Source organism: Hipposideros armiger, unplaced genomic scaffold (assembly GCF_001890085.2).
Source record: "Hipposideros armiger isolate ML-2016 unplaced genomic scaffold, ASM189008v1 scaffold_856, whole genome shotgun sequence".
Taxonomy (NCBI): domain Eukaryota; kingdom Metazoa; phylum Chordata; class Mammalia; order Chiroptera; family Hipposideridae; genus Hipposideros; species Hipposideros armiger.
In genome coordinates, this window is record NW_017732206.1 from 495509 (window position 1) to 522056 (window position 26548).

A 26548-nucleotide genomic window follows, 5' to 3' on the forward strand; every position below is an offset into this window, starting at 1 on the left:
CTCTCTCTCTCTCTCTCTCTCTCTCTCTCTCTCTCTCTCTCTCTCTCTCTCTCTCTCTCTTCATGCTGTTCTCTAATCTGCTTTTCTTTCTTACTCACATACAGAGACATCGTCCATGTCAGTAAGTCCTTTTGACTTACATAAAATGGGAATACATTTTATGGATATCCATTATTATTTAGATATTCCCCAACTGATAGGCTGCCTCAGTATTTTGAAGTTTTAACCACGCTACATTCAAAAACTTTGGCCACATATCTTTACACATCTGTCTTCTCTTTTTAGGGTAAATTCCTCAAATCTGAATTTCTAGATGAGTTCATGTTGTTGCTTCTGGGTCATCTCTTAGCATATAGAGCCCAGTAGGTCCATTATAAATACTGTTAACCAGCTGGACGATAGTGACTTCTCTTTGTATACAACAAGTAGACCAAAAGAAATCCTTTGCAATAGAAGCAAGCCCTTCAGTAATGGGTTTTCCTTGCAGGTGGGGCCTTCCCCTTCACAGTAGGAAGAATCTCTCATGGATTCAGTGTGCGTCCAGATCTGTGTGCCCAAGACAATCCAGTCAACCCAAAGAAATACCTTGGCTCCTTTTATACAGACTCTTTGGTCCATGATCCTCTGGCCCTCAAGCTGTTGACAGATGTCATAGGAAAGGTAACCCGGGTCTGCCCTTTGGATGGCTTATAGGGAACAGAGTGCAGATTCAGCAACCAGTTACTTGGTCTCTCTCCAAAAAAGGGGTGGGACAAAAGACATTAGAAGAAGGGAGAGGGACAGTGAGGTTTGGGTTGGGTTTGCTTGCTCAGGGGATCCTATGCAGAATGTCCTTCATCATAGAGTATCACCAGGGAAGCGTAATATAAGCCAAGGGGATCCCAGAGAATCCACATGGGTGGGCAGTTCCCCAGATCAGCTCTTCTTCTTCAGGGTCATCTCTGGATCCATTGGGATGTGGTAAGCAGGAAAGGGCCACAGGTTTTAAAGGCAAATTGACCTGGGTTAAAATCCTGACTCCACCTCTTATTAATAGGATAAATTGTGAACCCAACCAGCCTCATCCACTAAATAAAGACAATTGGAACATTAGAAAGGGGGGAAATGGCACAGGATGAAGAGGCAAGGGAAGATAATGGAGGGTCTTATATACCACGTGACATTTCTTTCTGAAACAACAGGGTCCTCGTTTTGAAACAATTCTTTCTTTGGGGCAAAAGATCAGCATGGTAGTACTTTAACCTCACCAGTAAATCTTTCCTTTGTTGTGGTATGCTAGCACATCTCTGGGTTGGCATTTCCACCTTCAAGTATTCTTTGGAAATGCTAACTCAGGAAGTTAAGACAGTTTTTAGAGCAAAGGCCAGTCTGATTAGTGAAAAGTCTGAAACATTTAGTATTTCAACTCTGTTTCATTACTGACAGATATCTATAAAAGCTTTCCAAATTTTCCTAAAGAAAAAAATATTTGAGGTTTTCGAAAAGAATATGGACCTTCTTAAAGATTTGCAATCTAGTACTTGGATGGAGAACAGACTCAAAGTCATTTACAATCTTATTTAGCAGAAAAAAAGGTCCATGATTTGAAAAGTACAAGTAGTGTTCTATCTCCAGAATGGAGGCTTCATCCCCCTTTAAAGCTGACCGCCTCTCTGGTTTGAAAAACTCGCTAGAACATAAATGTTAAACACTCTGGTTTAGTCATAAATTATGTGGCTGAGATATGCTTCTGAGCCTTCAAGCTTTTGTGTTGTTCCTGCCAAAATGGATGTTTAGCAGCTGGTTGTGACTGTCAATTATTTTTAGTTTGGACAAAGGGACCAGGTATATAAGCAGGAAACTGCACAGGAGAAGCTGAAAGAGACTGTAAGCTCTGGGCTTTGAGCAGTGGAGGAAGGGGGGTGGGCAAGTGGCACGGAATTGGGGACACGGTCATTCTTATTACCTCCCATTAAGCCTAGTACCCCCTGGTTTTCTTGGAAATGACAAAATCAGGAGAAAACACCCTTGGCAAATACAACACCGACCTTATGAGGGATACTATCAGCAGCGAGGGATGCTATCAGCACCTTCAAACAGCATTTAGGGCAATCCACTTCAGCCAGGGCGTCAGAGCAGAAGCAGTAGAATAGCCTTGTGAACAGACTAATTAGTGAGCACATGTGAGCACGCCCCTTTAGGGTCCCCGGAAAAACTCAGAGGGCACTTGGCAAAGTTATTGGTGCTGAGATCTTACAGCCAAACTGTGAAGACTTGAGCCGTTATAATTTGGTCATCCAAAGCAAATGTGACCTCATTTTATGTGTGACCTCACAGGCTGGTGAATCCAGGACATATATGCAGTATATACTAATCATTTAAGAATCTCTTTAAAATATGAATGCTTCCTCATTTTAGTTATGTCCACATTAGCAAATTTTCTCAAAAACAATCCCCAAACCAGCATGGCTAAGGAAAGTCCTAGCATGTCAGCCAGGCGAGACAGCAACCATCCAGATTAGAGCAAGAGGATACAATGCTGTGGAGGGAGGTCTCCAGGACAAGGAAACTGAAACTGATGTAATATTTGGTGTTTGAGCAGCAAAAACAATGATTGCCAGGCATTCAACAGATCTGGTGATGCATTAGGAACAAACAAGCAGTACATGCACAGAAAATTAAGCAAATGAAAGAAAAGGAAATAATTAACTCCAAGAAAACAAACATGAGGGCAGATAATCATTATACATTACTGAATCATCAGTGAACAATATTTATAGGCATAAGAGTGTAAATACTAAGTACCGGCTTAACTGAAAATTGTAATTCTACTGGGAAAATGAAGGAGAGAAGTTGGGGTAAGAAAGAAACCCTCAATGATCATAATGGAAAGTCAGTAAATACTCTCTAAAGCTAATACATCAAGAAACAATAGTATATGCTGATTATCTGGAACTAGGAAGGTAATTATCAGAAGATGCAGATTTAAAAGGTAAAAATGGCTGCACTGGGGGACAAGGGTTGGGAGCATAGGCACAGGACTGCTTTTGATAAGAAAGATATTAGTAATATTTAATTAACTATGAATGGGAATTACTTTGATAAATCAAAATGTTAAATAATACTGTAGGAATAAATAGACATATGTCCATATGTCATATATATATATATGTATATTTATATATATATGTATATCAAAACCATTTGTTGAGTACCTACCATTTCTAAAGCACTGTGCTAAACAGAGAACTTAAATTACATAATCTCTTAGCTTCCTTCCATCTCTAAAATTCTTTGTTTTCAGTCTATGTCTACTCATTTTTAAAGACAGATGCAAAGGATGCTATCCATCTATCACTGTGAAAAATATGAAAAAAAAAGGAAAACTTTATTGCCTCCCTATAGTAACATGAGTATAGAAAATTCCTTTTACATATTTAGGTGGATAGATTTTTGAGAGGTCAGTCATCCTCCCATTATATCATAATTTTGGCTAGATCCACTGGTAATCTATTGCTGCATAAGTACTTGCATCAACTCAGTGGCTTAAAATAATAATAAACACTTATTATTTCTTATAGCCTCTGTGTGTTAGGAATTTAGGAACAGCTTAGCTGTCTCAGGATCTCTCATGAGGTTACAGGAAAGCTGTCAGTCAGGGCTGTAGCCACCTGAAGGCCGACTGGGGCTGAAGGATTTATTTCCAAGGTGGCTCTTATACACAACTGGCACATTGGTGCTGGGTTTTGGCAGAAGGCCTCAGTTTCTCCCCAGTTGGGACTCTCCACTCTCCACAGAGCTGCTTTAGAGTCCTCACAACATGGCATCCAGCTTCCCCCAAGAATGAGTGATGCAAGAGAGACAGGGAAGGGAGGAAGGGAGGGAAGGAAAAAGAGGAGGGGGGGGGAAGGAGTGAGTGAGGGAGAGAGAGACAGAGACAGAGACAGAGACAGAGATTGAGAGAGATAGATCGAGTGCACACCAGACAGGAGCTATCCTTTTTGTGACCTAGCCTCAAAAATCATCACTTCTGCCTCATTTTATTCATTAGAAGCAAGTCACCATCTGGCCCACATTCAAGAGGAGTGGAACTAGGCTCCACCCTTTGAAGGGAGGAGTATCAAAGAATTTAATGATAATATTTTTAACCACCACACTCCACACTCTAGCCACAAATTATTTCTATTCCTCTTAAATGCAAAATATCCTCACCCCTCCTAGGACCACCCCAAAAGTCTCATCCATTTATAGCATCAGCTTAAATAAAGGCTAGGATCTCATCATTTAAATGAACTTCTGGGTGATGCTCTTCATGCACAGTTTCTCTCAATCTGAAGACCTATGAACTAAAGAGACAAGTTCTTTGCCCAACACACACACATATAAAATGGTGACACAGGCAAAGGATAGTTACTATAGACTCTCCATTCCAAAAGAGTGAAAATGAGAGGTTTAGAGGAGTCACTAGTTACTAACAAATCTGATACACATTGGGCACACGTTGGCAGTTCTTTGATTAGAACTCAAAGCATAGGAATAACTCTCCACAGCTCTTTTGGTTCTACTCTCTGAATCATCTCTCTTTTCCCATGAAAAATTGTCTATGTTTGTGGCTGAGTAGTTTTTACAGACTGCTTCATGACCAGCGGTTCTCAACCTTCCTAATGCCGTGACTCCTTAATACAGTTCCTCATGTTGTGGTGACCCCCAACCATAAAATTATTTTCGTTGCTACTCTATAACTGTAATTTTGCTACTGTTATGAATCATAATGTAAATATCTTTTTGTTTTCCAATGGTCCCTGTGATGATCCCTGTGAAAAGGCCGTTCGACTCCCAAAGGGGTCGTGACCCACAGGTTGAGAACCGATGTTCATGACCATACACGTTTTTGGGTCCAAAGGTTTGTTTTCATTTTGTTCTATATGTTCTTATCAATACAAATTGGTAATGTTTCTGCCAATACAAATCTCTTAAAAACTTTATAGGCCTCTCATGAATCTTATTAGGTTTCACACCATTAGGCAAAAGGCTTACCCACAAATCTTTGAGAAAAGCCCTTCTCTACCTCGGATTTCTTCAAAAGGCTACTGAGGAACAACAGCCTTAAGCGACCTAGAGGCCCTTATGTTTGACAGAATGGTTCTCTGATGTGCTGCCTTAAATCTTTTCAGGTTATAACAAAGATTTTATAATCACATTTTGACTTCATTTTTAGACTATATTTTTTTCTAACTGGATTTAATCTTTGCCAGAAATCCAGGTCTAATTTTAGCATCATTTGCCATTAGAAGGACTGGGAATTTTCAAACCCAACAATTCCTGGCTCCTTTGTATTGAACAGTCCTTCCTTTAATGCACTCCCCTTGCATTTTATTATGAGCAGCAAGAAGCAGCCAGGCAGCACTTTTGATACTTTGTAAATTTCCTTAGTTATATCACCCAGTTCATTAAATATATTTTCTACTTTTCATATTACTGTAGGTGATAGTGTTGCTAAAATTTTGCCACTACATAGCAAAGATGTCCTTTCCTCTAGTTTCCAATAACATTTTCCTCATTCTCCCTAAAGTCCTTACAGATAGACTTCTCACAGGTTATCAGGTTTCTAATAACAATCTTTACAAGGATCTTCAGTCTTTCACTATTCTCAAGGTCCTTCCAACTTCCTCCCACTAATCAGTTCCAAATTCACTTGCATATTTTTATGTTTTTGATATGGCAATACTGTACTTCCAGGTACCAAAATCTGTATTATTTATCTAGTGCTGCATAACAAATTAACCTAGAACTTAGTGATTTAAAACAGCAATGAACATTTATTACACCATTCATTTCCATGGAATCAGGAATTCAGGAACCCCATGGTTGGGAAATTCTGGTTCAGGTTTTCTCATGAGATTCAATGAGATGACTGCAGCCCACCAATATCTATCTATCTATCTATCTATCTATCTATCTATCTATCTATCTATCTTTAATTCTTTTGTCCTTTTACTCTTTAATGTCTTTTTTTTTTAAGATTTTATTAGGGAATTGGGGGAGGGGAACAGTGCTGGGGAATCCGTGAAGGGGAACAGACAAGTTGCTGTCCTCTGGTTCCTCAGTCTAGTTGTGGAGGATGTCACTTCACTAGCCCATGCTGGCACCATCATTGAGCTCTTCCCGGGTGAGGCAGATTGGTCGCCGGCCACTGGATGATCACTCATGGCGGCTCTTGGCATCTCACGTTGGCTGCCAGTCGCTCACGGTAGCTCATGGCTTGGCAGCCCACACCATCACCAGGGACCCACGGCAGCCCAGCTCCAGGTCGAGCTGCTGTTCACCATCTTAGCTGTAGAGGGTGCAGCATCACTGGCCCATGTGGGATCTGAACTGGGGCCCTGCCACTCAGAGCCTGAACCCCAAGCCAACTCCCAACCAATGCACCTCTCAGCCAGCCCTTTAATATCTTTCTGTACTAAAAAGATTGGAAGTCTCTGCGTATGGGTGGGGCCTATCAAGTGTGGTCTTCTCTACAGAGTAACCCAATGGAGCCATGTTTTTTGGAAACTCTAAAAATTTGGCGTTTCCTTTTTGATTTATCAGTTTCCCAGAGAAGCTTGTCCAATTGCTTATCTGAATAGTAAAGGCCTAGTTGCCAGTATTCTGTGACTTGAGTAGGGCAAAAAGGCTGCAAGTCTCAATTTTTAATAAGTAAACTTTCATTTAACCCTCCTGCTTTCAGAACACTCACCACTTTTAACTGTGCCTGGTATATCCCCAGTTGAGACCCTCTCTTTCTCCCTCTTTTGAGGCTAAATGACTAATCTTGTGCCTGGGTGAGTGAAAAGCAGACACTGGGCTAAGCAGAATCAGGAGGTATTTAGAGCCTAACTGCTTCTTAAACAGGCTTAAAATGAATTCTCCTGTTTTTAGTCCCATCTTTGTCTTTACTTCCAGAGGCACCTGGTGTTGTCAATTACAGATATTTGGGGGGGCTTGGTAATATAAGCCAGACTACTTTTTGGCTTACCTTTAACTAAGAATTTCACTTTCTCAGTCTTCAAAAGTCAGTTACTATTGTCCATCTGCTTTCCAGTTTCTGAAATTTTTCTTGTTTCTTCTATCCTGTTACCTTTGTCCTTGTAGGTATATGCCCTTTAAAAATCTCTTTGCCATCTTCTAAATGGAGTTTCAAATTGTGATCCTCAGACTAATACCAATCCACAGAGTTTCTTACCAGTCCATGATGGGAGAAGAAACTTGTGCCAGAATGTAAATCAAGTCACTAAACATAATGTTTAGTTTAACTGACTTTGTTTTTTGGGGTTTTTTTGGGTGGTTTTTTTTTTAAGAAGATTTTTTATTGGGGAATTGGGGGAAAGGGAACAGACAAGTTACTATCCTTTTGTTCTTCAGTCTAGTTGTGGAGGACGTTACTTCACTGGCCCAAGTTGGCACCATCATTGCGCTCTTCCTGGGCGAGGCAGATCAGTCGCCGGCTTCTGGACAGCCCCTCACAGCGGCTGCTGGCCACTCACGCTGGCTGCTGGCTACACACGGTAGCCCATGGCAACCCATCTGCCATCGCCAGCAACTCATGGCAGCCCAGCTCCAGGTTGAGCATCCTGTTGTTCGTGTTGTTCAGCATCTTAGCTGTGGAGGGCAGTGTCACTGGCCCTCATATGTGGGATCCAAACCGGGGCCCTCTGGCATCCCAAGCCATCTCTTAACAAATGCTCCACTCGGCCGGCCCTGATTTTTGTATTTAATGGAAAGACTTTCTCGGTAAAGAGAGCAGTACACTGATTTACATTTTAGGGCAAGTTCCTTATGTCATCATGAACAAGTAAAAGTCCAGTTTGGGTACATTTATTAATACCAGCCTTGAACTTTCCTCTCTTTCTCTAAAAAATGTATCTTACTTGTATTGCATTCCCCTATGGCCCAACTTGCAGCTCCCTGAAGTCATTTTCAGAGTTATAGGCAATTACAGGTCAGCAGAAATTTTAGCAATAGAACGGGGTCAGGCTGAATTTTCAGAAGCTAAAGAATTTTCTAATACTCTGGTTTTCATTGAAGGTGGAAGCAGGAGAGATGACATACACATTTTAGAGTCTTAGATTTCTTTTTCTACTTCTAAAATTTATTAATTCAACTAGAACTTTTAAAAATCACATAACTTGCTATTTATAAATATTAATTTTCCATATTTATATTCATAAAACAACTTTGTTTAAGGATGTTTCTTTGACATAGTACCTTGTCATTATTAGAAGCACCATTTTAGGCATTAAAATTATTTTTTAAAGTATATAAGCATTGCAATAAATAAACTCTTTTAATGAGAATGTCTGTTTCCCAAGTTTCCAAATATCTAGGCTTCATCTTAAACTAAGTATCATTAGAATTTTCTTCTGGAAATGGAGGAACTACAGGACTATTCATATGTCATTCAAATATAACATTCTATTCCAAATTGAATTTACTACTGCTGCTAGTTTTTGTTTGTAGTTTGTGCTTTTCAGTGGTTTCAGTTATTAGTTTGTTGATTTGTTTCTGCATGCCTGAGAAATGTGTTGTAAAATGATATTACAATTAAGTGTAGAAATAAAAATAGGAATTAAGATGAAGATGTGAAAAAAAAGTCCTGGAAATTCCATTCTTCTGAAGCAAATAGCAAATGATGCTTAGAACTTTAATGCTATTATTACTAATCATAGCTATCAGAGATAGATCTTGAGTAAATTATTTGATCCCTAGATGCCTCAGTTTCCTTACCAATAAAATCGAGATAATAATAGCACCTAATTCTTGGGGTTTTTGACAGGTTAAAATAAGATAACCACATAAAGTATATAGCACAATTCCAGTTCCATAGTAAGTGCTCAATAAAGGCATTTGGTGAGCTGGCCGAGTGGCGTGATGGTTAAGAACTGGCTTGGGACACCAGAGGGGCCTGGTTCAGATCCCACATATGAGGGCCAGTGACACTGCCCTCTACAGCTAAGATGCTGAACAACAGCTCAGCCTCAACCTGGAGCTGGGCTGCTGCGAGTCGCCGGCAACGGCGTAGGCTGCAGCCCCTGTGGCAGTGGGTTGCCATGGGCTACTGTGTGTAGCCAGCAGCCAGCGTGAGCAGCCAGCAGCCACAGTGAGTGGCCGTCCAGAAGCCAGCAACTGATGTGCCTTGCCCAGGAAGAGCGCAACGATGGTGCCAACTTGGGCCAGTGAAGCAACGTCCTCCACAACTAGACTGAAGAACAAAAGGACAGCAACTTGTCTGTTCCCCTTCCCCCAATTCCCCAGCACTGTTCCCATCCCCTCAATTCCCCTATTGAAAAAAAAAACCTAAAAAGAAAAAGCAAAAAATCATTTGGTAAAGATACATACAGACTTTGAAGAGTGAAGCTACAGTGAAAATATTGTGACAGTATCAATTTGCAAGATTTTTCAGGTCCAAGTTGTTTGGCTAAGAACGGTTTTGGTGGTGAGGTACCCAAAAAGAAAAAAGCCTTGCAGAATCTTTGAAATGAATGCAGCAACAGTTTATTCAGCAGAGGCAGAACTCAAAACCCAGCAGCAGAGGCAGAGCAGAACCCCCAACCCCATTAAGCAGAACTGGGGCTTTTATAACACAATAACAATAGTGTCCTGGTGCCAGCACACATGCGCACTAAGAGCAGCTCACATAAACAAGTTGTTTCCTTGTAGTTCCACCTGGGCCTGGGGGAGTCAGGGCTGCCAGTCTCCAAAGCCTGTAAACATTTCCTGACCCTGGGAGGCCCTAACACCTGGGCCCCAACACACATTGCCATTAATCCCCCTCAAAATACTCCTGCAAACACATTTATCCCACCATTCTTGCCACTTTCTGAAGCAATTCTGGAAGTCCTCTTTCATGAGTGTCTTTAGTTGCACTGTCGTGTCTGCCTCAATGTCCTGAATCATTTTGACTTTGGGGAAGAGCCAGAAGTCACATGGTGCCAGATATAGTGAATAAGGTGCATGAGGACACACCGTAATGTTTTTATTTGACAGAAACTGCCATACCAGAAGTGATGTGTGACACGGAGCATTGTCATGATGGAGGATGATTAACAGCACACTTTAAAACAAACCTTCTCTCAAGTGTAGCTCACACCTGACTGACTGCACAGAACAAGTTGAAACTTGTCACAGAGTTACTAAGGTTCAACCCGCCACTTCCCATATTAAAGATCCCTGCCTTTCCGTTGGATGGCACTTGGCAGCAGCATTCACCATTTTGTGATCACAACGGAAAGGCTCTGTGTCACAGTCGCTTCTGGTACAGCAATTTCTGTCAAATAAAAACATTATAGTGTGTCCTCATCCACCTTATTCACCGGATCTGGCACCGTGCAACTTCTGGCTCTTTTTCAAACTCAAAATGATTCAGGACATTGAAGCAGCCACGACAGTACAACTGAAGACACTCACGAAAGAGGACTTCCAGAACTGCTTCAGAAAGTGGCAAGAACGATGGGATGAGACAGTTTGAAGTGAGGGGAAGTATTTTGAGAGGGATTAATGGCAATGTATCTTTTACTGTAGTACATTTTTAAAATTTAAATATTCACCTTTTTTTTTTTGATCACCTCATAAATGTGATCTTCTCTTGGGAATTTGATCTGTGGGTTAGAAGATGAACCTAAGCTAGAGACCAGTCAGGCCCAAAGGACAAAGCTTCTTCATCCCTTTCCCATGCCTTCTTTAACATTCAAGACTGCTCTATTCAGGTGTTCGAAAAGGTTAGGATGATTTAGAAGCAATGAAAAGGTCCTTCATCACTAAAGGAAGATTTTATGATTTCCAGGGTAACTGTAGGCAGCAGACCATACCATATGTATCAGAAGTATTTCCACCTGACTTAAAATTTAAATGTATTTTAATAGTTCTATCTGTAACAACTTCTCCAACCTGTATTCCAGTTAAATGATGTTTTCCTGTGCACTGCTGTCCTCAATAGAGTGGAACCCTTTCTGATGCCCATAAGCTTCTTGATAATAAGAGTATAACTTACTATCTTCTCAAGAAGTTGTGATAAATGAGAGAGAGTTCAAGTCCTGGCTCTACCACTTGTTAGCAGGGTGACCTTCAATATCAAGTCACGTACTTTCTCAGCCTGTTTCCTCAACTGTAAAGTGAAGATGCTAACCAGGCAGAGTTGATGTGAGGAGCTAATATAATACTATGCCAAAGGACTATGCAAATGTCAGTGATTGATATCATCCAGTGCTTTACAGATAGTAGGTGTTAAGTTAAAGTTTGATTAATTGGGTTGTGTAATGATCTTAAGGATATAATGCGAATCTTACTTTGCATTGATTGAGTTAAATCAGGCCCTTTCTCTAGGAAAGTACAGGTATGTCTCAGGGAATAAACTGAATCCTTGGTATACTACAATTTTTATAATAAGTTTTGTTATAACAGAGTTATGTTGTATTTTCTGCAAACGCTACTAATAAAATAGGCTAATGAGAAGATAGTTAATTGTTCCTTTTCGAGAAGACACATGAATTTTTTTCCAGTATTTGAATTTATTTAGTAAGCCACATCTTTCAATGTTCGCAGCATTCCCAGCAGGTAAGCAGTTTATTTCTCTTCCCTGGCAGGAATATTAATCACCGTTATTATCAGCTCAGTAAGTCTTTGGCCTCATAGGTAATGTGTGCTGCTGGCTTTGGGATGGGAAAGATGTGTTGGGGCAGAGTGTTGGTGCTAAGAAATCAATCAGGATTATCTATGGCTTTACTGCCTAATAAAGAAAGCCAGTGTCTGTCTAGAAGGTATAATTTCAGGACCCCAAAAGAGGCAGCCATGGTACCCAAAACGCCCACCATTAGAATTATTCCTTTGGATTTGTAGAAAGGTCCTACTATAATAAAATGTAGACATTGTCAAGTGTGACATTTGCACAAATCCATGATGACTGTCAATCCCAAGGGAATACACTCCTAGATCACAGACAAGAGGACAGAAGAGAGTTTCAGCTTTTGGGAGGCTAGGATCAGGTATGTTACTTGGGAACCTGAGACATTAGAAGAGTCCTAGTTATTACAGGGAGCTTGGATCAGTGGGGAATAGGCACCAGTCATCCAAGGCCATATCCTATGCCTCTTTAACCAGAATTATGCATGTAATCCATTGAAAACATAATCAATTTGCAGTTATGAGACGACAGGTAATAGAAATAGCAATACAAAAAAGTATTTTAAACTTAAGTATTTATTAAGCATCAGTCAATTGGAGACTGGTATTAAGCAATGGAGTATGGGACCTTCATCCTACAGGACCATACTACTCCTGAGGAATCTCTTCTCCCCACCTTTTCCCTTCTACTGTCCCTTCTCCCTCTGAACAAGAAAAGTAGTTATTTTATGCCTACTCCCCTCCCCCTTATGAAATTACTAACAGGTTAAAAAATGGTCAAAACTTTACCAGAAGGTATCAATAAAAGTTGTACAGATAGATAGGGGCATGAAAAATTCACAAACCAGATTATTGCAAGAGGATAATTAACCTCCTATAGAGAGGAGTTGTGAACAGCTACAAATAATAATTAAATACTATCAAACCATGAGTTGGGTGTTCTGCAAAAGGCATCCAAAATCAAGTTAGGAAGGGGAGCAGGGAAGTGCCTTAACCAGGAAGGATGAATTGCTGAGGAATGGTTTTCATTTCTTCCCTAAAATCATTTGCTTTCTCCACATTAAAACAGAATAGACCCCTCCCACTCTTAAAATGTATTTATGTCCCAGAAGGCCATAATCCTGGGAATAGGAGAATTCCAGACTAGGGAGAAAAATTAATTTCTAGATTTCAATTTCATGTTAATATGGCTGACAAATGTAGTATAAGCATGGGACTTTAAAAAATTATATATGAAAGGGGAGAAGGTTAGCACTCCCCTTGACAAGAATGGAAGAGGCCCTTGGGTCTAACACACAAACGGTTAAGGTTGCCACCTAATGAGGCATCTAACCATCATTAAAAAATTTTAAAAAAAAACAAAAAAAAACGCTGTGTTTTAGAATTGTAAACAGCTTTGGCAAGACGAGTAGAAATACAGACAAATGAACCTCCAGTGCACACCAAGCACGCAGTTCAGAAGGAGATCAGTGTTGGCACAGATGTGAGGAGATGAAACCTTGGGTCTTTAGGGCTTCTATCAGCAGGTAGAGTTGCTCAGTTTTATACAGTAATGAGTACAGGAATCTAGAAATTGTTGTTAGTCTGTCACAGCCTTCCTGTAAACTTTATCATGCACTCTCCCATATTATTTCATGTACATGTATTCATAAAACCTAGGAAAATCATTTTTTTTGTAGAAATCAAAGTGTCACTTATCCTCAACACAGTTCGAATTTAGTGTAGCTAAAATACATTTAATATTTCAAGCCTAGTACAAATCAGACTTCCCTCTTTCATACATTCAAGGCTTCATTCCTTCAACATACAAGTTTGTTAAAGCAACTCTAAGATTGATTACAAGGATATGGCAGAGATTTATTTCCAACTTGTTTCAAAAGAAGAGGCTTTCTAAAAAGTCACATTCAAATATTCTATCTTGGCAGACACATGTTATAGGAGAAAATGAGTAGATAGTTATTGTTAGGTTGGAAAAATGAAGGAGGGGGACAAGGGGAGAGAAGAAGTAGGAGCAGTAATAGTAGTTGACAATTAGCCTTTTTACATTATTGGTTAAAGGTCTTAGACTAGTTTCAAGACTAATAGTCAATTGAATGGGTTTCCTAGAGAGGGTTCTTGAACTCATTAAAGTCAATAAAAAAATGTTTCAGTATTTTATCAAGAATGTTAATTGTTCCGCAGGAAAAGCAGCTAGTCACATCAGACCACAAAGTTCTGCCCTAGCTCAGGTTTGGGACCACTCTCTTTCTCACATTTATTGGGGATGATTAGTGCCATGCTAAGGAATTTGGGCTTTACCTCCTGGACAATGGAAAATTATTGAAGGATTTTAAGCAGGGATGTGGCATGATCAGATTCATATTTTTAAAATAGCATTCTCTCTAGTATTAGGTATTGGTTAAAACGGATGAGACCGGAACCAGGGAGATTAGTTAGAAAACTATAGCACTAGCCCAGTTTAATTCCACTCTACACCCAGCTTTTGGTTCAGAGCTAGAGACATGGTTTCAGTCCCAGTTCTTAGCTGAGTGGATGAGATGGCTCCACCACATAGTAGCCGTGCAAAGCTAAGCAAGTTAGTTATCATCTATCTGTTTCTTCACCGGCTGAATGGGAATAATAATAATAGTACCCATCTCATAGGAAGGTTGTGAAGATTAAATGAGTCGATGAACACAAATGACTTAGAATAGCATCCTGCATGTAGTAAGCAATTAATAAATGTTAAATAGTATTACTATTATTATAAGAAATTATCTCGTAGCAATGTTAAGAAGTGCTGTGAATAATAATGTTTACAGGGAGCTTCAGGAGTACAAAGGTCACACTTGGCTGAGCTAAGAGATGGTAAGGCCCGAGTAAAGGGAGGAACTGGGGAAGTGGAGAGTAAGTGATGGATACAAGAAAAGATATAGGTCAAAGGGCTTAGTGACCCATGAGAACCAGGCCCACATATATCCATGTTTATGGATCAAAAAACTCCATATTGTTGTCAATTCTCTCCAAATTAATCTATAGATTCAACATAATCCAAACTGAGTCTAAAATTTATAGAGATATGCCAAGGACCAGAAAGCCAAAATAATTTTGAAAAGGAAAAATAAAGTTGCAGACTTGTACTATCCGACTTCAAGATGCTGTAAAGTTACAGCAGTCAACACAATGTGGTATCAGCAGAGGACAGGCAAACAGGCTGGTGGAATAGACTGGAAAGTACAGAAATGGACTCACTCTTATAGGGTTAATTAATTTTTGACAAAGGTGCAAAAGCAATTAAATGGGGATAGAAAAACCTTTTTATGCTGAAATAAGTAGATATCCATATGGGGTTAAATAATAAACCTTGACTCTACTTCACACCATAAGCAAAACTTAATTTGAGGTTGGGTTTGTTTGTTTGTTTTAGTTTTGTTTTTTTTTTCAGTTATAGTTGATGTTCAATATTATATTAGTTTCAGGTGTACAGCCTAGTAGTTAGACACTTATGTAATTTATGCAGTGATACCCCTGATGTGTGAAGGCTCGGTTTGTAAGGAGCAGCGAGTGGTGCCAAAAACCTCTGTCCACTGGAATGCTGCAAAGGTCACCCAGAGACCACAATCCTGAGACTTTTACCTTTTCCCAAGAAGGGAATAAAAGAGGTTGGATGATGACAGCAGTGCATGCTAGGCTTGAGCAAAATGAGTAAATAAATTTAGTAAAATGCAGCTGTCTCCCTGTTGGTTACAAATATAGAGAAGGTAGTTACAAATATAGATAAATAGATATAGAAATACTGACGTGTCTGTGTGTACACACACAAACCTACACACACACACACACACACACACACACACACGCACGCACTCACGCACAGTTCTACGTCAGCAATAATTATCACATCTAGTGCCCAGATCTTGGTTTCTAGATACTATTTTCCACTATAAGGAAGCTTGGCTGCTCAGAGAAAAGGCTGATTTCAGGACAGAGAAAGTACAAATGAGCTAGAACAACTTCTTGGGCATGGGAATAAGAAACTACTCAGATTAATGGTATCATACTTAATGGCAAAAGACTGAAAGATTCTGCCCTCACCCCTTCTATTCAGAATTGTATTCGAGATTTTAGTCAGGGCAATTAGGCAAGAAAAGGTATACAGAGTGGAAAGGAAGAAGTAAAATTTGCAGATGACATGACCTTGAATGTAAAATATCCTAAGGAATCCACAAATAAACTATCGGGGCTAACAAACTGATTCGACAAGGTTGTAGGATACAAAATAAAATATAAATTTTATAAATATAAAGCATTTATATTTATAAATACTAATATGTAAAAATTAACTGTATTTATATATACTAGCAATGAATTTGAGGAAACAATTTCATTTACAATAGTATCAAAAAGAAGAAAATACTGAGGATAAATTCAACCAAAGAAGTACAAGACTTGGACATTAAACTACAAAACATTGTTAAAGAAAATTAAAGAAGCCTTAAATAAATGAAAATACATCCCATTGACTGGAAAACAATATTATTAAATAGCAACACTCCCTAAAGTGATTTACAGATTCAATGCAACCCCTATAAAAAATCCAGGTGCCTTTTTTCTTTTTTTGCAGAAATTAACAGGCTGATCCTAAAATTAATATGGAAATTCAAGGGACTTAGAATAGCCAAAACAATCTTGAAAAAGAATAAGGAAGTTGTAGGACTCAAATTCCCAATTTTAAAACTTTCTAGAGCTATAGTAATCAAAACTGTGTGGTACTTGCATAAGGACAGATATAAAGATCAACTGATTTTGAACAAAGGTGCCAATACAATTTAACGAGCAAAAAATAGCCTTTTTAACATACTGTAGTGGGACAACTGGATATCAACATGCAAAAAAATTAAGTTGACCCCTTCTTTACACCATACAAAAAAATTAATAACTCAATATGGATCAAAGACCAAAATGGAAGAGCTAAAATACAAACTCTTAGAAAAAAACATAGTTGTAAATCTTTGTGACCTTGGATTTGGCAATAATTTCTTAAATATGGATGACACCAAAAGCACAAGCAACCAAAGAAAACAAAAGGCTTGATTAAATATCAAATTAGGCTTGATCAATATGAAAAAATTTTGTCCTTCAGAGGACACAATCAATAAAGTGAAAAGACAACCCACAAAATGAAGAAAGTATTTGTAAATCATATACTGGTAAGTCTCTACTATTCAGAAAACATAAACTCTTACAACTAAACAATCAAAAGAAAACAAATGAGCTTGCATAGCCACAAGGGATCTGAACAGATATTTTTCTGAACACGTACAAATGGCCAATGAGCACATGAACAGGTGTTCAACGTAATTAGTCACTAGAGAAATGCAAATCAAAACCACAACGAGATACCGCTTTACACACACTATGATGGCTATAATAAAATAGATGGACAATAACAAGTGTTGGTAAGGATTTAGAGAAATTGGAACCCTCATACATTGCTGGTGGGAATGCATAATAGAATGCTGCAGCCACTGTGAAAAATAGTTTCTCAAAATGTCAAACATGGATGTATATGATGCAGCAATTCCATTCCTATATATATACCTAGGAGAAATGAAAACATATGTTCACACAAGAGCTTGTACACAAACTTTCAGAGCAGCATTATCATAATAGCCAAGGAGCAGAAACAACCCAAATGTCCATCATCTGAGTGGATAAACAAAATGCGGTATATCTCTACAGTGGAATATTATTCAGCCTAAAAAATAACTGATTCAGGCTACAACATGAATGAACCTTGAAATCCTTATACTAAATGAAAGAAAGTGACATGTTGCGTGATTTCATTTATATGAAATGTCCACAACAGGCAATTGCATAGGCACAGAGGGTAAATTTGTATTTTCCTGGGGGCTGGAAGGAGGTAATGGGGAGTGCCTGCTAATGGGTATGGCGTTTACTTTGGAGGTGATAAAAATGTTCTGGAATTAGATAATGGGAATGATTACACAAATTCATGAATGTACTAAAACCCAGTCAATTGTACACTTTTGAAAGGTGAATTTTATGGTATGTGAATTACATCTCAAAAAAAGAAGGGGGATCTCCTGCACCCCCAAATCCTACTCTTCTTTCCTGGAGGCAACTAATGTTACTTGTTTCTTGGGTACCTTTCCTGAAATAGACTGTATATATACAAACATGTATTCATCTATAGGTCCCTTACTAAAAACACAAATATGAGTATAGCAGATACATTGTCCTAGACTTTTTTCCCTCTTATAACTCCAAGATCATTCCTCTTTACAATATAACTTGGCAATTGTTCTATTTCAGCATATGGAAGTATCCCTCAGTCCTTTATATTTTTGGACATGCTATAATTTAGTTTGCTAGTGTTCTGCCACTAAAATAACATTTAATTTCCTTGTATACATGTCTGTTACTGCATATGAAAGGGACATGTGTTTAGAAGTAAAATTTCTGGTTGAAATGTGTTTTTCTTATTTTACTATGATAGACTGCCGTTATTGATCTAATGTCGCTCTTTCTTAGTAGATTATGAGTTCCCTGAAGATAGGAACCATTTCTCTTTTGTTGCCCAGGGTAATCTAGATTCCAGCACATTGCCTGACATACTGCTTTATATATTTGTAGATGGACAAGCCTGTGTACTTTAACGTGCAAAGTGTCAAATGGAAATTTGAAGTTACAGCATACAAAAAACAGACACCAATCCAGTTTATAGAGATAGGAATTGTTTGGGGGTTGGTTTTTTGTTTGTTTGCTTGTTTGTTTTCATCCAGTTGTTTATTTTTTCCTTTTTAACTCCACTATGTTTTCAAAAATTGTGAGATCGATTGCAATGTATCATTCTAAGGAATACAGAATCCTTAATTTCATCTGAAGACATAAGCATGTTTTATTAAATAAATGCCTGCTTTTTATATTTGAGTATTCTTTATTTCAGTTAGTGAGGAAAACAAGAAGGGAGGGTGGGGGTTGATTTGCAACTTTAACAGACCTAACAGCGACACCTGCTGGAGAAAATGTCAAAATAAGTTTTAAGTTCATTTCATCTTTAAAATTTTAGCAGTTTGTTTCCATTAATCAGGAAACAAATTGATATTTGTAATAATTAGTATATTTAAGTTTAAAGGAGGTTCTTTGATGTTCTATAAAATTATAGATAAAAATATATTTCCTTTCCTTTTTTACAGGATAAAGTCATTTTGGGAACCGATTACCCCTTTCCACTAGGTGAGCTAGAACCTGGAAAATTGATAGAATCCATGGAAGAATTTGATGCAGAAACAAAGGTATATGCCTTTTACTTCATGGTCTTTTTCCTCAGTTTTCCTGTTTTAATTGTGTTTGGTTTCAGAGTACTTTGATATGTGATAACAAAGAACAGAGAACCATTCCACTTAATATTCTTAGAACTGTTACTCAATCTCCAGAAATATCTGAACTATTAAGCGCAGAAAAGAGTGAAAAAGCCGATTGTGATAGCATGGTATGGTGTCACATGTTTGCTGGACTTATGGTGATCACTTCTTTAGGTATATAAATGTTGAATAACTACTGCGTACACCTGAAACGAACATAATATTGTATGCTAACGATATTTTTAATAAAAATCTTTAAAGAAAAGTTAAAAAGCTGAAAGTCAACCTAGTACGACTGAATTCATGAAGCCAAGAAAGAAAACTGTAAGGAAGCGTATCATAATAATAATATTTATGTTTTCATGTTAGATGAATAATAAGAAAAATGTCTCATTTTTTCCTTTAATATTTTTACAAATCTACCATTCTCAAAAATTGTAATGATTCTAGTAATTTGAATATTGAGACTAAAGTCTTGATTAAAAAGGACCCAAGGGACCAGAACCCTCAAGTAACTGGATTTTTGTGTTTCGACATTTGACCTTTAGGGTTGGTAGGAAATGTGCCATATTGCTGCCATGCCTATTCTACCCCTTAGGCTCCTGAACTAAGAGGAGTTAAAATGAGATGCATTGTCCTCAGGTTCCCTCTCCTCTGCTGTCCCTTTCCCATTCCATCCCCTCCTCCCAACAAGACAAGCTCCTATGGTTTTACCAACAATCACTACTAGGATCAGGGATGGCCAAAAATAAAAACACAGTGATATATAAACTCTTAACAAATCTTACAAAAGTCTTAGTCATAATCCTTTTGTATAATTCTTGGCTTGCTTCTAAACTAGAATCCAAAAGTTCTCTTAGACTCTTAATTCTCTGCTTTAATCATTAGGGATATAGCTCATCAAATCTTCTCAGTAGGCCTGAAGCACATTAACAGATGCCAAGAAGAGTGCATTCCGTTGTTTACTAGCTGTAAGTTATTAAATGGGAAATCTCCAACTGCTTTATACAGAAAGTATGCCCTTTGGCACTTACCAACCTTAAGGCACTAAAAGTCTTGAATTTTTAAATATTTACTTATTAAAGTAGGAAGCTGTAATAAGAATCAAAATTAAACCAAAACCAGATTATCCCAAGTCTCCTAAGAGTTTAATGGGATAATTTTATTATTTTATGCCTTTTATTAATTTTATGTGCTTATCACTTTGAAGTTTAAAAAAATCTTGCATAACAATTTTATACTGTCACAAATTCAAAGTGACATTTTGTACAAGGTTACTCATTGCAACATTGTTTGTAGTAAGACTGAAAACAATTTACAAGGGAATAGTTATATAAGTAATATATCCATTCAAGGGAATCTATATAGCCCTAGAAAATACTAAAAATCCATTTCCAAGGTATATTAAGTTTAAAAAGCAAGATGCCAAACAATGTGTATAGTATACTTCCATTTGTGTATAGTATACTACCCATTTATGAAAAAGAGTATCTACGTACCTAAATATAAGTATTTGCTGATATATGCTTAAAATATCTCTGGAAGAGCAGACAAGAAACTGGTAACTCTGGAAAGATAATATCCCTTTTATACATTTTGAATTTTGAGCCATGTAAATGTAAATTTTACTTAAAAATTTTTTTAAATGAAATAAATCCACTTGATGAAAACACCACTGGGAGGTAGACAGCAGATGCCTTCCACCATATAGATGCAGAGGAGTAAAACAAGATCTTCCTTTTGAGGAGGATGGCCCAAATGTGGATCAGGGAAAAATCCTACCCCAAACCACTCATTCTTCAAAGCTGTGTAAGAACCTTGAAGTGATCATGATATATAGATATACATTAATGGTATGAATGTTATGCAAACCATACAGGTTTCCTTCCACCCTCAGCTGCCCTGTGCAACCTGGACATGTGTCAGTCAGGATATCACAGAGTTACCCCTCAAATCACATGAGTTCTTTCTGTGGAGTTGATCTAGTCTATAGCTGAGGAGAAAGGGAAGAAAAATTTGGCAGTCCTTTTCTCATGTGAAATTGATAAATGTATATATTTGTAAAATATTCTGAGACTCTTCATCTCTGTCACTTTTGTTGCTCCAAACGAGCTTACCTTTTCTATGGAGCCATGTGAAAGGACAACACATATGCCCAGAAGCTGGGGGGTGACTACATGACTTCCGGGCACTGTTCCCAGCTCTCTGTCCCAGTCCTAAATGGCACCTTTTCATGGTTTTGCCTCCAGATAGTCCTTAAAATCCATTGGAGAGTCCTGTAGAGGTTTCCAAAGAAGGACATTTTCCTAAGAGGGCTCTTCCCCTTATAATTCTCCTCCTTTCCTCCTACAACTAAGCTTCAAACTTAGATTTAAAACAGTGGGGGAAAAAATGGGTCAAGAGGATTTTGGTAAGAAAGTCATTGTTTAACCTGCTAATATTTTTCTCTCACATTGGGGAACTGATTTTTATAAAACCTGATAAATACACTCAATAAAGTATTTTAAAGATAACCATAAATAATGCTTTAAAATAAAACCTTTTCTTTTCTTTTTCAGGATAAACTCAAAGCTGGCAATGCCCTAGCATTTTTGGGTCTTAAGAGAAAACAATTTGAATGACTGAATTTACTACAGAGGCAACCATTCAAGAAGATATTTTATTTTTGCTTTTAAATATGTATCACACGTACATTACCAAAATCCTATTTTGAACTACTTTATCCAGAAATAGAATATCCCTGAGTATCCTAAATTATTCATAACAAAAATGACTCACATGTGTTTTCACTCTGAAAAGCAGGACATTATGTCATGTGTAAATCAAAACTAATTTTCTTTTAAAATTAATGGCAGAAGTAAAAAGCAAAATGTCATTAATGCTTTTTATGGAGAAAGACCCAAACAAGATTCATCCTAGAGGGCTCAAGTACATTCTCCACTTTGGTCAAGAAAACGAGTATGTGACTAGGGCCCCAATGACCTGATTTTACTATTTCAAACACCTTCCAGTAGCCCAGAGCTGGGTTGGGAATGCTTTAGATTCCACAAAATAAATGATGTACATATTCTATAACCTCTAGGAGTTTATAGTCCAAATAAGGAGGCAAGACATATGTCCATGTAATAATTTCTAAGCAATACAACATGAATATCACAGAAGTTTCAGTAAGAAAAATTCATCTGGACCCAAAGCTGTTGGAAAGATCTTCACAGAAACTGAAACTTGGGCTGAGTCCAGAAGAATGGATAAGGCTTATTTGAGTTGGAGATGGTGAATATATAGGAAGGCAAAACTATGGGAACATAAGTTTCGGACTGAATGAGCGCTTATCTATTCTGGGGAAAACTTCCAGTCTATAATTTACTTTGACCAGAAACTCCTTTAATTTAAAGTGCTGAGCAGAATGTGTAAAGCTAGCTGTGGAGATTGAGCAGGGCAATACCAAGGCAGCCTGGTCTACTCACTTCATTAACTCACTTCATTAATGGTCCCACCTGGACTGCTGAAAATGAACTTGGTCCTGAGAGGGGGTGATGACCATCTGTGGCTCATGTACCTCTAGCTGAATTCCAAAGTCAAATATCATTTTTCAAAAGTACCCTCTTGCCTTAGATTCATTAATATTTCTTTTCCCTTCTATTAGCCCAGAAAAATCAAGAGTTGAGTATTGGCATATAATTTGTACTAATGTAATTTTTGCTAAATTACACCCATCCCATTATTTTCACTTTATTTAGCTCATTACTCGGTCTCTTTCTTGCTTCTCCTGTTGCTTTCTAGAACTTTACCCACCCACCACTCTGCTTATTACTCCAATCTACCTAAAAAGAAAAACAGAGCTGAACAAAATAGCAATATATTCACAGAGTGGTTATATGATGTGCCAGGGCTGTAAGACTGTTCCAGGCACGGGGGATATAGAAGTAAATAAAAAGGATAAAATTCCTTCTCTGATGAAGCCTACAATCTGGAGGGTCAGAAATGTAAATAAATGAGGGAGGGAAGAAAAAGAAAGGAGGGATTGAGAGGAGGGAAGGAGGAAGGAAATTGTTATTATGCTGATAAGAAATTGCTATGAAGAAATTAAAAACAGGTAAATGTATAAAGAGTGACTAGGGGAAGGATGGGGAATAAAACATTAAATTGTGGGGCCAGAAAAAGCCTCCTTAAAGAGAACTTTGACCTAATACTTGAATGACAGAAAAGTCATACTTAGCCCCTCTCTACACCCAGATTAAAGAAGTCTTTACTCATCTTTTCTTCTAGTACTGCATAGTTTAATTTTCTTATAGTTAAATGTTTGATCCAATCGATGTTGGAGTTATCCTTATGTATGATATGGGAAATGAATCTAATTTTATTGTAGCATTATTTGTTATTGCAAAATATTGGAAATTATACGTATTGTCCAAATGTAGATTCATTGAACTATGGTGTGCACACATGTACACACATACACACATAGATACTAAGAGTCAGCCTTGATTTATTTCTTTGCTTTCCTCCCTCTTCCTTACATTCGGTCCATTGAGTGTTATTGGTTCGACTTACCACATCTCACATCCCCATTCTATTAATCTTGCCCAAGTCACCATCATGACTTGCCTAGTCTCCCTACCACCATTCTGACACCCTTAAATAATTTTCTACACAATTGCTAATGTGGTTGTTTTAAAAAATAAACAAGTCAGAGCATATTACAGACCTATTTTTAAAACTCCAATGGCTTCCTTTGAAATTTAACATAAAAATCGGAACTCTTGACCATGGCCTTCTTATCTGGCCAGCTTTCCAGTTTCATATCCTACCTCTCCCATTGCCCACAAGCTCTGCCACAAGCTCTTTCCTGCCTAAAATCAATAAGGAAACATCAGCTTTAAAGAACACATTAGACCAGTTAGACTTAACAGATACATACAAAACATTCCATCCAAAAGTGACAAGAATACACATTCTTCTCAAGTACACATGGAACATTCTCCTGGAAATATCATATATTCAACCACAAAACAAGCCTTAATGAATTTAATAAGATTTAAATCATACCAAGCACCTTTTCCAAATACAATAGTATGAAACTAGAATCTAATCAATTTCAAGAAGAAAACTGGAAAATTCACAAATACATGGAGATTAAACAACATGCTACTGAAAAACTGATGGGTCAAAGAAGAAATCAAAAGAGAAACCCAAAAATATTTTGAGATAAATGAAAATGGAAATACAACATACCAAAACTTATGGGATGCAGCAAAAGCAGTTCTAAGAGGGAAGTTCATAGTGATAAATGCCTATATTAGTAAACAAGAAATATCTCAAATAAACAACCTAAACTTTACACTTCAAAGAACTAAAAAAGAATGAAAAAAAGAAAAAAGAATGAATGAAGCCCGAAGTTAGTAGAAGGAAAGAAATAACAAATATCAGAGTGGAAACAAGTGAAATAGAAACTAAAAAGACAATAGAAAGATCAGTGAAACTATGCCCTTTCCGTGCACATAATCCTGAGGACATTTAGCCTGAGATGTAGTTAATGGTACTAAACTCATGCGTACTTTAGACATAGATGCTGTGACTCCCAGCTTTTTTTACTTGAGCAGCTGGGTAGATTTATTTCCATTTACCATCATGAGGAAGACTATGGGATAAACAGGCTTGGAAGGGAAGAGAATCAACAGTTCTGTTATTGGACTTCTTATATTTCAGATGCCTCTTGGACATTTAAGTAGGAACATCCAGTAAGCAGTTGGGTACACTAACTAGTCTGGAGAATTCAGAGAGAGGCTGGGGAGAGGTCATCAGTGCATAGAAGGTATTTAAAGAAATGAGACAATGAAATCACCTGGAGAAAAAGTAGAGGAGAGAACCAAAAGAACCCGGGACTAATCCCTGGGATTTGGCAATACTTGCAGGTCAGATGGAGGAGCCAGTATTGGGCACTGAGTAGTAGCCAGTGAAATAGGAGGAAAACCAGAAAAATGTGGTATTCTGAAGTCAAGGGAAGACAACGTTTTAAGAAGTCCTAACAACATTAGGCATTTAAAAATAATAAATAAAGCTATAATACTATGGTACTTTACAGAATCATATGCCTCAAATGTAACTCAATCCATTTATCCCAAAAATTAGTTCCACTTCCTATACTATCAACTCTGATTAAGGGCACCACTCAGTCACCTAAATCCTCTCCTTCACCCGTATAAAATATGTCACAAATCCAATAGATCCAAACACTTTTATATCTTTCATATCTTATCTATGCTTTCTTCCCTATGGCTCCTAACTGAATTCAGATCGTCTCTCACCAGGACTATTGACATAATCTCTTATCTAATTCAACTCTGGGCTTAGTCTGGTATAATCCATCTTCCACCCTGTTGCCAGGGGAAATTTTCCAAAGTACATATCTAAACATTTCTCGCTCTCGCTCTCTCTCTCTCTCTCTCTTTCTCTCTCTCTCTCTACCTGAAGTGGTGGTTTCTAGGCTTTGGGATTTCACTGATCAGTAGCTCCCCTCTTTAAAAATTGTACTGATATCTTTATTAGAGCACCCTCTCATTTTGAATTACAATTGTTATTTTCCCACTAGACTGGGACCTCCTGGAGAGCAGGAACTATGCATTCATTCACTCATTCACATACATTCAAAATATTTACTCAGGGTCTGTTACATATCAAGAACCATGCTAGGTGCTGGGATAATGTACGTAAAAACAAACATGGTTCCTGCCCTTAATGGTACTTTTAATCTAGTTAGAGAGACAAGTATGAAATAAGAAACCAATCAATGCAAAATTGCTACAATGACAAGAGCTATGAAGGAACACAAAGTGTGTAGAGAGCTTATAATGAAGAATTTGGCCTAGTCAGAGTTGGAGTGAGACTTGTTTGAAAGAAGTGTTGGTTAAGCTGGTGTTAGAAAGAGCAGACAAAAGCTAAAAGTTAAAGAGGCAAAGAGGAGAAGGAAGAGTATTTAACACAGAGAAAACAGCATAAATAAAAGCCTTATGGCAGGAGAGAACACAGCAAGAAATAAGACCACTGAGGTAAGAAAGAAAGACATTCTTGGTATAAATTGGCAAGATCATGCGGGGTCATAGGCAAGTTGAGAATTTTGTCTATCAAAAAGCAATGAGTGGGGGCCAGCCGAGCGGCACATTGGTTAGGAGTTGCCTTGGGAGTGTGAGCTCTGAGCAGCAGGGCTGCCTGTCCGGGTCCCACATTGGCCAGTGACGCTGCGCCCTCTACAGCCAAGATGGTGAACAACAGCTCAACCTGGAGCTGGGCTGCCGTGAGTCGCCAGTGACGGCGGCATAGGCTGCAGTGGGGCTGGCCGACAGCTGGCATGAGTTTTCATGAGCTGCCACGAGCGGCCATTTAATGGCCGGCGAGCCACTGCCTCACCTGGGAAGAGCGCAATGATCACAATACCAACATGGGCCAGTGAAGCGATGTCCTCCACAACTAGACTGAAGAACAAAAGGACAGCAACGTGTCTGTTCCCCTTCCCTGATTCCCCAATGCTGTTCCCCTCCCTGAATTCC

At 38.2% G+C, this 26548-nt stretch overlaps 1 protein-coding gene across 1 annotated transcript in view; it reads left to right on the plus strand.

The window, feature by feature from the left end:
* ACMSD (aminocarboxymuconate semialdehyde decarboxylase) overlaps nucleotides 1-23421 on the plus strand; it is a 61718-nt gene extending 38297 nt beyond the window's left edge. The window contains exons 8-10 of the mRNA XM_019629446.1: nucleotides 488-660; nucleotides 18834-18932; nucleotides 21560-23421. Of these exons, the coding sequence (XP_019484991.1) occupies nucleotides 488-660; nucleotides 18834-18932; nucleotides 21560-21622 (335 nt within the window). The 3' untranslated portion in view covers nucleotides 21623-23421. The remainder of the gene's footprint in view (nucleotides 1-487; nucleotides 661-18833; nucleotides 18933-21559) is intronic.
* The last annotated feature ends 3127 nt before the right edge of the window (nucleotides 23422-26548 follow it).